Here is a 13739-nt window from a genome sequence, read left to right as displayed (position 1 = left end):
CTTTTATAAGCTGTCCATAATGACTGGAGGACTTTTAAAGGCTGTCCATAATGACTGGAGGACTTTTGTAAACTGTCCATAATGACTGGAGGACTTTTATAAGCTGTCCATAATGACTGGAGGACTTTTAAAGGCTGTCCATAATGACTGGAGGACTTTTGTAAACTGTCCATAATGACTGGAGGACTTTTATAAGCTGTCCATAATGACTGGAGGACTTTTATAAACTGTCCATAATGACTGGAGGACTTTTGTAAGCTGTCCATAATGACTGGAGGACTTTTATAAGCTGTCCATAATGACTGGAGGACTTTTATAAGCTGTCCATAATGACTGGAGGACTTTTATAAGCTGTCCATAATGACTGGAGGACTTTTGTAAACTGTCCATAATGACTGGAGGACTTTTATAAGCTGTCCATAATGACTGGAGGACTTTTATAAGCTGTCCATAATAACTGGAGGACTTTTATAAGCCGTCCATAATGACTGGAGGACTTTTATAAGCTGTCCATAATAACTGGAGGACTTTTATAAGCTGTCCATAATGACTGGAGGACTTTTATAAGCAGTCCATAATAACTGGAGGACTTTTATAAGCTGTCCATAATGACTGGAGGACTTTTATAAGCTGTCCATAATGACTGGAGGACTTTTATAAGCTGTCCATAATAACTGGAGGACTTTTGTAAGATGTTTATAATGACTGGAGGACTTTTATAAGCTGTCCATAATGACTGGAGGACTTTTATAAGCTGTCCATAATGACTGGAGGACTTTTAGTAGCTGTCCATAATGACTGGAGGACTTTTGTAAACTGTCCATAATGACTGGAGGACTTTTATAAGCTGTCCATAATGACTGGAGGACTTTTGTAAACTGTCCATAATGACTGGAGGACTTTTATAAGCTGTCCATAATGACTGGAGGACTTTTGTAAACTGTCCATAATGACTGGAGGACTTTTATAAGCTGTCCATAATAACTGGAGGACTTTTATAAGCTGTCCATAATGACTGGAGGACTTTTATAAGCTGTCCATACTGACTGGAGGACTTTTATAAGCTGTCCATAATGACTGGAGGACTTTTGTAAACTGTCCATAATGACTGGAGGACTTTTATAAGCTGTCCATAATGACTGGAGGACTTTTATAAACTGTCCATAATAACTGGAGGACTTTTATAAGCTGTCCATAATGACTGGAGGACTTTTGTATACTGTCCATAATGACTGGAGGATTTTATAAGCTTTCCATAATGACTGGAGGACTTTTGTAAACTGTCCATAATGACTGGAGGACTTTTATAAGCTGTCCATAATGACTGGAGGACTTTTATAAGCTGTCCATAATGACTGGAGGACTTTTATAAGCTGTCCATAATGACTGGAGGACTTTTATAAGCTGTCCATAATGACTGGAGGACTTTTATAAGCTGTCCATAATGACTGGAGGACTTTTATAAGCTGTCCATAATGACTGGAGGACTTTTATAAGCTGTCCATAATGACTGGAGGACTTTTATAAGCTGTCCATAATAACTGGAGGACTTTTGTGAGATGTTTATAATGACTGGAGGACTTTTATAAGCTGTCCATAATGACTGGAGGACTTTTATAAGCTGTCCATAATGACTGGAGGACTTTTATAAGCTGTCCATAATAACTGGAGGACTTTTATAAGCTGTCCATAATGACTGGAGGACTTTTATAAGCTGTCCATAATGACTGGAGGACTTTTATAAGCTGTCCATAATAACTGGAGGACTTTTATAAGCTGTCCATAATGACTGGAGGACTTTTATAAGCTGTCCATAATAACTGGAGGACTTTTATAAGCTGTCCATAATGACTGGAGGACTTTTATAAGCTGTCCATAATGACTGGAGGACTTTTATAAGCTGTCAATAATAACTGGAGGACTTTTATAAGCTGTCCATAATAACTGGAGGACTTTTATAAGCTGTCCATAATGACTGGAGGACTTTTATAAGCTGTCCATAATGACTGGAGGACTTTTATAAGCTGTCCATAATGTCTGGAGGACTGTTATAAGCTGTCCATAATAACTGGAGGACTTTTGTAAACTGTCCATAATGACTGGAGGACTTTTATAAGCTGTCCATAATTACTGGAGGACTTTTATAAGCTGTCCATAATGACTGGAGGACTTTTATAAGCTGTCCATAATAACTGGAGGACTTTTATAAGCTGTCCATAATGACTGGAGGACTTTTATAAGCTGTCCATAATGACTGGAGGACTTTTATAAGCTGTCCATAATAACTGGAGGACTTTTATAAGCAGTCCATATTGACTGGAGGACTTTTATAAGCTGTCCATAATGACTGGAGGACTTTTATAAGCTGTCCATAATAACTGGAGGACTTTTATAAGCTGTCCATAATGACTGGAGGACTTTTATAAGCTGTCCATAATGACTGGAGGACTTTTATAAGCTGTCCATAATGACTGGAGGACTTTTATAAGCTGTCCATAATGACTGGAGGACTTTTATAAGCTGTCCATAATGACTGGAGGACTTTTATAAGCTGTCCATAATGACTGGAGGACTTTTATAAGCTGTCCATAATGACTGGAGGACTTTTATAAGCTTTCCATAATGACTGGAGGACTTTTATAAGCTGTCCATAATGACTGGAGGACTTTTATAAGCTGTCCATAATGACTGGAGGACTTTTGTAAGATGTTTATAATGACTGGAGGACTTTTATAAGCTGTCCATAATGACTGGAGGACTTTTATAAGCTGTCCATAATGACTGGAGGACTTTTATAAGCTGTCCATAATGACTGGAGGACTTTTATAAGCTGTCCATAATAACTGGAGGACTTTTGTAAGAGGTTTATAATGACTGGAGGACTTTTATAAGCTGTCCATAATAACTGGAGGACTTTTATAAGCTGTCCATAATGACTGGAGGACTTTTATAAGCTGTCCATAATGACTGGAGGACTTTTATAAGTTGTCCATAATAACTGGAGGACTTTTATAAGCTGTCCATAATGACTGGAGGACTTTTATAAGCTGTCCATAATAACTGGAGGACTTTTGTGAGATGTTTATAATAACTGGAGGACTTTTATAAGCTGTCCGTAATGACTGGAGGACTTTTATAAGCTGTCCATAATGACTGGAGGACTTTTATAAGCTGTCCATAATGACTGGAGGACTTTTATAAGCTGTCCATAATAACTGGAGGACTTTTATAAGTTGTCCATAATAACTGGAGGACTTTTATAAGCTGTCCATAATAACTGGAGGACTTTTATAAGCTGTCCATAATGACTGGAGGACTTTTATAAGCTGTCCATAATAACTGGAGGACTTTTATAAGCTGTCCATAATGACTGGAGGACTTTTATAAGCTGTCCATAATGACTGGAGGACTTTTATAAGCTGTCCATAATAACTGGAGGACTTTTATAAGCTGTCCATAATGACTGGAGGACTTTTATAAGCTGTCCATAATGACTGGAGGACTTTTATAAGCTGTCCATAATGACTGGAGGACTTTTATAAGCTGTCCATAATGACTGAAGGACTTTTGTAAACTGTCCATAATAACTGGAGGACTTTTATAAGCTGTCCATAATAACTGGAGGACTTTTATAAGCTGTCCATAATGACTGGAGGACTTTTATAAGCTGTCCATAATGACTGGAGGACTTTTATAAGCTGTCCATAACGACTGGAGGACTTTTATAAGCTGTCCATAATGACTGGAGGACTTTTATAAGCTGTCCATAATGACTGGAGGACTTTTATAAGCTGTCCATAATGACTGGAGGACTTTTATAAGCTGTCCATAATGACTGGAGGACTTTTATAAGCTGTCCATAATGACTGGAGGACTTTTATAAGCTGTCCATAATGACTGGAGGACTTTTATAAGCTGTCCATAATGACTGGAGGACTTTTATAAGCTGTCCATAATAACTGGAGGACTTTTGTGAGATGTTTATAATGACTGGAGGACTTTTATAAGCTGTCCATAATGACTGGAGGACTTTTATAAGCTGTCCATAATGACTGGAGGACTTTTATAAGCTGTCCATAATAACTGGAGGACTTTTATAAGCTGTCCATAATGACTGGAGGACTTTTATAAGCTGTCCATAATGACTGGAGGACTTTTATAAGCTGTCCATAATAACTGGAGGACTTTTATAAGCTGTCCATAATGACTGGAGGACTTTTATAAGCTGTCCATAATAACTGGAGGACTTTTATAAGCTGTCCATAATGACTGGAGGACTTTTATAAGCTGTCCATAATGACTGGAGGACTTTTATAAGCTGTCAATAATAACTGGAGGACTTTTATAAGCTGTCCATAATAACTGGAGGACTTTTATAAGCTGTCCATAATGACTGGAGGACTTTTATAAGCTGTCCATAATGACTGGAGGACTTTTATAAGCTGTCCATAATGTCTGGAGGACTGTTATAAGCTGTCCATAATAACTGGAGGACTTTTGTAAACTGTCCATAATGACTGGAGGACTTTTATAAGCTGTCCATAATTACTGGAGGACTTTTATAAGCTGTCCATAATGACTGGAGGACTTTTATAAGCTGTCCATAATAACTGGAGGACTTTTATAAGCTGTCCATAATGACTGGAGGACTTTTATAAGCTGTCCATAATGACTGGAGGACTTTTATAAGCTGTCCATAATAACTGGAGGACTTTTATAAGCAGTCCATATTGACTGGAGGACTTTTATAAGCTGTCCATAATGACTGGAGGACTTTTATAAGCTGTCCATAATAACTGGAGGACTTTTATAAGCTGTCCATAATGACTGGAGGACTTTTATAAGCTGTCCATAATGACTGGAGGACTTTTATAAGCTGTCCATAATGACTGGAGGACTTTTATAAGCTGTCCATAATGACTGGAGGACTTTTATAAGCTGTCCATAATGACTGGAGGACTTTTATAAGCTGTCCATAATGACTGGAGGACTTTTATAAGCTGTCCATAATGACTGGAGGACTTTTATAAGCTTTCCATAATGACTGGAGGACTTTTATAAGCTGTCCATAATGACTGGAGGACTTTTATAAGCTGTCCATAATGACTGGAGGACTTTTGTAAGATGTTTATAATGACTGGAGGACTTTTATAAGCTGTCCATAATGACTGGAGGACTTTTATAAGCTGTCCATAATGACTGGAGGACTTTTATAAGCTGTCCATAATGACTGGAGGACTTTTATAAGCTGTCCATAATAACTGGAGGACTTTTGTAAGAGGTTTATAATGACTGGAGGACTTTTATAAGCTGTCCATAATAACTGGAGGACTTTTATAAGCTGTCCATAATGACTGGAGGACTTTTATAAGCTGTCCATAATGACTGGAGGACTTTTATAAGTTGTCCATAATAACTGGAGGACTTTTATAAGCTGTCCATAATGACTGGAGGACTTTTATAAGCTGTCCATAATAACTGGAGGACTTTTGTGAGATGTTTATAATAACTGGAGGACTTTTATAAGCTGTCCGTAATGACTGGAGGACTTTTATAAGCTGTCCATAATGACTGGAGGACTTTTATAAGCTGTCCATAATGACTGGAGGACTTTTATAAGCTGTCCATAATAACTGGAGGACTTTTATAAGTTGTCCATAATAACTGGAGGACTTTTATAAGCTGTCCATAATAACTGGAGGACTTTTATAAGCTGTCCATAATGACTGGAGGACTTTTATAAGCTGTCCATAATAACTGGAGGACTTTTATAAGCTGTCCATAATGACTGGAGGACTTTTATAAGCTGTCCATAATGACTGGAGGACTTTTATAAGCTGTCCATAATAACTGGAGGACTTTTATAAGCTGTCCATAATGACTGGAGGACTTTTATAAGCTGTCCATAATGACTGGAGGACTTTTATAAGCTGTCCATAATGACTGGAGGACTTTTATAAGCTGTCCATAATGACTGAAGGACTTTTGTAAACTGTCCATAATAACTGGAGGACTTTTATAAGCTGTCCATAATAACTGGAGGACTTTTATAAGCTGTCCATAATGACTGGAGGACTTTTATAAGCTGTCCATAATGACTGGAGGACTTTTATAAGCTGTCCATAACGACTGGAGGACTTTTATAAGCTGTCCATAATGACTGGAGGACTTTTATAAGCTGTCCATAATGACTGGAGGACTTTTATAAGCTGTCCATAATGACTGGAGGACTTTTATAAGCCATAATGACTGAAGGACTTTGGAAACTTGTCCATAATGACTGGAGGAGTTTTGTAACCTGTCTATAATGATTGGAGGATTATCATAATCTGTCCATAATAAACAAAGTTTACTTTAAGTTTTCGCCACAGGTATCTTTTTATACATTGGTATATGTTTTCTCAATAATTGACATGTGTTTTTTTTTGTTCGTTTCAGTTGTACTTAAGGACTGTTCATCGAACGATGATGCGATCAATCTTGCAGAGCCGTTTTCCAGCTTGTGCATGAACATCATCAGTGAGAAAAAAGCTGCTTCATCAGAATCAAACAAAGATAAAAACATCGACGTTGATATTCAAACCGATTCCCAAAAGAAGCAATTGACTTCACGAAAATCTGTCGAAGAAGAACTCTGTAAAATTTGTGGAGACCGTGCGTCTGGTTATCATTATAATGCTCTCAGCTGTGAAGGTTGCAAAGGTAAGGACCCCCAACACTGGGACGCTAAATTCATATCGAAAACTTAGAGGAGAGAATGTGAAATTGTGTGTGTGTGTGTGTGTGTGTGTGTGTGTGTGTGTGTGTGTGTGTGTGTGTATCTACTATTATTCCTTTTAGGAACTTTGTGTGTGTATTCCTTATGGACTCTGAAATGGCTGAGCTATTTTTATGAAATTTCACACGAATGTACTTTATGTAACTGGCAGTGTTCTTAGATAGGTTCTGTATGAGAATGTCTTCGATAAATATCGATAATTGATTGCTGAAATAATCCGATGAAAGAAGGAACAGGCGATTTTAAAGTTTTATTACCACACAAGCTGAAAGGCCCAACTAAGAAAATCAACAGTAGGTCCTTTGATATGACAGGGGCGCATTCAAAATGAATGTTTATGTGTAAAGTACAATTACACCATGATACTTGACTTTTTCATTTGAAACTTAAATTCAAGCCATTATCAATGCACAAGCAGTAAGGCCAGGCATATAAAATCAACAGTAGGTTCTTTGATATGACAGGGACACGTTTGGAATGAAGATTTCTGTTTAAAGCACAGTTGAGGCATAGTACTTGACTTTTGCATTTTGAACCTTAATTCAAGCCATTATATAAAAAATAATTATATAAAATCAACAGTAGGTTCTCTACAGTGCAATGTAGACTACAATGCACTGTGGACTAAGTCACAGCGGGGAAACATGTGAAGCTTCCTCCCGGTGCACAGAGATTTGTCCCCAACTAGAGCAGACAATCAATCGACTGAAAAATGGCTGATTTCACTGATTTTGATGATCATAAAAAATATAGGAGGGTGAAACATTCATTGATCATCATTCAATCCTGGGCAACGTTAAGTTGAATTAATATATATATATATATATATATATATATATATATATATATATATATATATATAAAATCATTCACGGATAAACTGTTCTGCTGTATCACAGCTCCTCAGTGTAGCTTGACCAGCACCTATCCCAAACCTGGGGATCGAACCAACAGCAATCATGTTGATAGTCAATAACTCTATATAACAGGCCATCGGTCCTGGTGCCATCAGCAATGGTATCTATTAGGTTGATGCAAAAAATAATGTCGTTTTTTGACTTGAACTTGAATGTCAAAAGACATTATTTTTGCACCAACCTAATAACAATGCTCTGTACAAACACTGACCGCCACTCTCACAGTGCTTAATCTGTTTTTATTTACGAAGAACTTCGCATTATGCTAAAGTAGTAGCAGGCGATATCTTTATCAAAAGTGCTAAACCTGAGAATGGATGGCAGACATACTGTTTTGCTGTATCATAGCTTTTCAGTGTGACTAGACCAGCACCCATCCCAAACCAGCAATCATTCAGTCTATAGTCAATAGCTCTATCCAATAGATCACCAATAATCATTTTTTTTGTTCTTGCTAGCTGCTTATATCAAGTGGCTTTATACCTGGAGCAATTTCCATGAAAATTTTGAAAAACTGTCCATGGTTTCATTTTGTTTGTGGAATTCAATAGATGAGTCAGTTTTATATTGCCATTCATTTTCTAGCTAATCCTTCATTCTGGTTATGAAGGAACTCTGTAGTGTCACACTTATTTAGGGAGTTGGACAGCGAGATGTCTGTTTACATTACACTTGAATTCCTGTATGTCAGTAAAGTCGTGGAATCAATGACCTGGGAGGAAATTCCAAAGTGCAGCAGTCTTAAGGAAAAAGCTATTCGAGTAGAAGGCTTTAAAGCATCTAGTGATCTCTACAGTGTAGGGGTGGGATTTTGCTGTTTGCCGGGTTTGTCGAGAGTATTGCAGTCGAGGGGGTACTAGTGGTTTGAGTTTGTCAGAACACTTGCCATTGAAATATTTGTAAAACAGGCATAAGGATGCCATGTTTTGGGGATGAAACAGAGGTTGGAGTTTAGTTGATAGTTCAGGACCTATTAGGTTGGCGACTTTTTTTTTTTTAACCCTGTCTAAGAGTATGAGACCAGTGGCAGATGCACCAGTTCAGATGTGCAACAATCCATGGCCTTGTAGCGATACAGGATAATAAAAAAAAAATGTTTTCATTTTGTTTTTTGTTATTTTTTTTTCTTTAGGTTTTTTTCGTCGAAGCATCACTCGTAATGCAGTTTATAGTTGTAAATATGGCGGTCATTGTGAAATGGACATGTGGATGCGACGGAAATGTCCAGCCTGTCGCTTAAGACGATGCCGGGATGTTGGCATGAAACAAGAATGTAAGTACAAAAAAAAATGTGTTTATATTCATTGAACCCCCACCCCACTCCAAGTATAATCACGTCGACACAGAAGTTCTTGTTAGATAATTGAAGTTAAGCAACCCTGTCGGATTTTATTTTATTTTTTATTACATTTTCGCCCCAAACAAGGCACAGTGCCACTTTGATGTAGGAGGCTACTACCTGGAACCTAAGTTGCAGGGATACTATGTAGGAAGTTGACCAGCAAGATGTCTGTTCACATTACACTTGAACTTCTGCATGTCAGTACAGTTGGGGAAGCAGGAACCCCAAAGGGAGTTCCAAAGTCTAGCAGTTCTGGGGAAGAAACTATTAGAGTAAAAGGCTTTCTTACATCTAGGGGTCTCTACTGTGTAGGGGGTAGGACTTTGCTGCTTGTCGGGGGTGGGGTGGGGGGGTATTTATGTTGAGGGGGTATAAAAGCTTGTAGTTCGTCGGAGCATCCACCATTAAAATATTGTTAGAACAGGTAGAGGGATGCAACATTTTGTCGATGGGACAGAGGTTGAAGCTTAGATGATAGTTCAGGGCCTGTCAGGTTGGCGACTCTCTTTTGAACCCTGTCCAGAAGGGAGAGACTAGTAGCAGATGCACCAGCCCAAATGTGACAAGAATACTCCATACATGGGCGAATGGTTGCCTTGTAGAGGTACAGGATACTTTCAGGTGTAAATAACTATCCAGCACGGTAGAGAGAACCCACCTTCTTCACAGCAAATTCTGTGCTGATTCCTGAGTTCAACAAGATACACCTGGAGAAGATCGCAGGTTACATCGGCTGAAACATTGCGGGAATAACGTGTCAGATGAGAACTGTAGTCCGAATAATCCAAATGATACAAATTATCAATCCTCATCTAAAAAATTCAGAAACATAAACCTTAGCATTTTTCTGATTTTAGGGTCATGTTTACTAAGCAGCCAGACCTTTTTGTCTGAATGAGCTATGGTTTAATTTAAAAAAAATTTTTTTTTTTTCTTACTTGGGAGTCCCCGCTTATCAAGACCCAAAAGCCACTCAAGGATAAGGGTTAATGAATGTAAGGTGGTGGTGTAGTAATTGTTAATGGTGTAGATTAAGTAGAATTTAATTATTTATGAGGATGGCTTAACAGGAAATTGTTTACATTGGATTTGAAGGCTACCATGTTGTATTCAACCAGGAAGCATGCCAGCAGAACAGTGTTTCAAAGGCAGGCAGTTCTGGGAAAGAAGCTTTGTTCATGGAATCTGCATTTACATTTAGGCACAGATAGAGAGTGGGGAAAATTATACATAGTGGTTCTAGCTAGTCAAGTCTTTTTTGTGAAAGTTTGGCAAGGGGGGGCATAGATTGGAGTTCAGTCGAGCATTTGGCATGGAAATAGGGATAGAGAAGAGACAGGCTCACAATGTCTCATCTGTGAGAAAGAGGTTGCAAGGAAGAGAAAAAGCCCCCCCCCATTAGGCTATAAAGTCTATTTTGAACTCTGTCAAGGCAGGATAAGGCGTGCTGACCAGCTCCTGTCCAGATGTGACAACAATACTCCATTTTAGGATGCACCTGGCTTTTCTACAGATAGAGGATTGCATCAACAGTGAAATACCATTTTACCAGTAATCTTGGCAACAGATTCGATGTATGTGTTCATTTCAGATCAATAGTGAAAGTCAGTCCCAGAAGCTTGTCAAAACATGAGGCTTCCTAAAGACGAGAGCTATCCATTTCAGTTGGGGCGTGGTGGGGATCAGAGCGTTTAGGATGAAAGGAGAGAAGCTTGGTTTTCAATGCATCAAAATTAACCAACCACTTTTTTCCCCATTTTATCACATTCTGAAAATCAAGAGTGAGAGAATCAGAAAGATTTTAGACATTGCTGGCCTTTGATTTGGTTCAGGGGGTGGGGGGGGGGGGGGCATTGTCCCAGGCATTACCTCCTGTTGTTATTTTTATTTTGACATGAATATTATTTCTTACAGGTTTGTTGTCGGATGATCAGTGTAAAGCTCGCGATGCTCGACGGAAAGCCAAGCAAAAGCTCCACAAAAAGACAGATGCAAATTCAAGTAAGGATGAGAAGACGCTTCCGCTGGCCAACGAATCCTCGACCAGCAACAATAAACTTCCCGATAAAAAAAAAACAATCGGCATCAAAAATAGCGACCCAGTTTCGCAACTTTCAGAGGAACAACAAGAACTCATCAAAAACTTAGTTTATTACCAAGAAAAATATGAATATCCCGACGAAAATTGTATAAATACAATCAAGGATGTAAGTACATTGTGACTTCTCCATCTTTTAGCAGAATTTTACTTTCCCTTTTCTCTTTTTTCCCCTCCAGACGATGATGAGAATCTGATGTTGATAAGATAAGCAATTCCAATTGTATCCATTTTTAAATGAATTGTTCCAAAATCAAGTTATATCGTCCGATTGACTAAAAGAGTATAATTTTCAGTGTGCACGTTTCAAAAAGTAGCATTCGTTTTATAGATTGGAAGAATATTTTATGGTAAGAAAAACATTCATTTTTTTAAAACAGAATCAAGACGAATGCAATAATAAAGTTATCAAATAAAACAACAAAAACTGGCAGTATTAGGTTAGTCTTCATATAGATCCAATCCTAGACGCACGATCGTTTACCTAAACCTCCAGTTATGTTTTCCTAGTCAATAATGCACAACAATAAGCAAGGGAGATAACTCTAAGAACTTAACACAAAGAATGAACATTTATCTAAACCGTCATCTATGTTTTCCTCTATATAGTCCGATCGACTTAAAGAATAAAATTGTCAATGTTTCAGAGTATAACATTTATTTTATAGATTTGAAAACTGTTTTATTGTAAGAACATTTATTTGTTTGAAAAGAATTAAGTTGCTACAGTCTTCTTTTTTTTTATCTAGAAAAAAAAGGAAAATTTCTACTTAAAATCTCTGTAACCGCCCATGGATGTGAGTCTTTGGTCGCTAAAAGGGGACACAGTAAGTCATCCTTTCGCCTTCCAATATGTGATGTTGCTAAATGATTCAGTAAATGATGCGCTAGAAGTGTCTTAAATAAAAAAAAAAAAATCATCCACAATTACACTCTCAGATAGCACTTTAAACATGGCGGACCCTTTATTTGAGTCAAAGGTTATCTCCCTTGTTTGTAATACTGAATTGGATGCACAACTTTTCCACATTAAAACATTTGATAAAACTTGATGATTCGATCAATTCCATTTGTAGAGTAAGGAAACACTCCCTGGGTTAGGGGGATTTTTTAAAAGTGGTAGTCGTAGGAGGGTGGGAATCATAACAACAGTAGGCAGTTTGGGTGGAGAGAGGTGTTAAAAAAAAAGTGATAGTCGGCAGCAGAAGGCGTAACGCGAAGGAGAAAAAAAAAACGTAATGTCTTAGCCAATGTCTCCATCACGCAACAGAAAGTTGAGAGCGTTTAAATTAAGTGTAGTCAATCCAACAGTAACGATGACTTGCTAAAATGTCGGCGAAAAAAGTGACCCCCCTCATTGTATAAAACTGCCCAGTTGAAGGTGAAGGAATGAATATTTTTTGGCCAATTTTTTTTATATTTGTCGTCCGAAAGATCAAGCTTGAAAACGATACCGATCTTGTGAGGATCCGTCGCATGTGTCGAAAGTTTTTGCGAAACATACAAACACACACACATACACACATTTTATCTTTTATATATTAGATTATTTTTCTACTGGATCATTTTTCATAATTTTTGGAATTTATACTAATTTCGCCATGATATGTCAGTATGTAATAATGTTTTCACCTGAAGTGTGTTGGCTTGAAAGATCACTAATATGGAAAACAACTACCCAAAACGGATATTGTTTTAAACAGTAAAATTATATTGGTTGATTTAGAAAGCACCGTGAAATTTCCACAGGTCCCACCGACAGTTACATGATGCTAAATCAAATTTTAAAATCCTCTAATGGGAAGAACCTTACGAAATTAAAGGCATGTAATATTTTACCATGAATTGGTGTCTATCAGTTTTTTTTTTTTAATTGGATCTCTTCCGTAAATTTTGCCTATTTTTCGTTTCAATGAAAAATTGGTCCAACAAAACTAACACAAATGTAGAAAAGAGGGCCATACGATGTAACACTACCTTGTCCGCCTTCTATTGCACAACCGGTGCAGCTTGAAACAACAATAATGCAAAGGACGGCATAAAAAAAAGTGTGAAACAGTTGTATGTCCCTCTGTCCCATCGCTGCAACGTTGCGTCCCTGCACCTGTTTTAGAAATACTGGTGCATTTACTAGTAGTTGCTTGTTGTAAAGACTTGTTGTCACTCAGACTCCAGGGAACATGACAATGGTAAGCGGCCGTTGCGATAGCGCAAATTTATTTGCAAATGTTAACGAAAGAAGTGGAGAGTACTGGAAAATCTGCAGAGACTTGTTGTCACTCAGCTTCTAGGGAACACCACAAGTTGTTTTCAAGGAGAGATCTTTGATGACCTGTGTGAAAGCTCCTTGTGATAATGATGATGATAATAGTAATAATAATAATAGTAATAATAATAGTAGTAATAATAATAGTAGTAATACTACTACTAATAATAATAATAATGGTTATAATAGTAGTAATAATAATAGTAGTAGTAATAGTAATAATAGTAGTACTACCACTAATAATAATAATAGTAGTAATAATAATACTGATAATAATAATAATAATAATAGTAATAATAATAATAGTAATAATAATAAGAAGAATCTAACAAATTATA

At 37.3% G+C, this 13739-nt stretch overlaps 1 protein-coding gene across 4 annotated transcripts in view; it reads left to right on the top strand.

The window, feature by feature from the left end:
• LOC145291238 (ecdysone receptor-like) overlaps window positions 1-13739 on the top strand; it is a 315312-nt gene that overhangs the window by 278148 nt on the left and 23425 nt on the right. For all 4 annotated transcript variants that reach the window (XM_080136841.1, XM_080136843.1, XM_080136844.1 and 1 more), the window contains 3 exons: window positions 6439-6702; window positions 8828-8968; window positions 10952-11244. In XM_080136841.1, the coding sequence (XP_079992967.1) occupies window positions 6439-6702; window positions 8828-8968; window positions 10952-11244 (698 nt within the window). The remainder of the gene's footprint in view (window positions 1-6438; window positions 6703-8827; window positions 8969-10951; window positions 11245-13739) is intronic.

Source organism: Euprymna scolopes, chromosome 12, assembly GCF_053919585.1.
Source record: "Euprymna scolopes isolate OS-2025 chromosome 12, ASM5391958v1, whole genome shotgun sequence".
NCBI classification, from domain to species: domain Eukaryota; kingdom Metazoa; phylum Mollusca; class Cephalopoda; order Sepiida; family Sepiolidae; genus Euprymna; species Euprymna scolopes.
Note: the sequence above shows the minus strand (reverse complement) of the source record. Positions and strands in the feature narration are given on the sequence as shown.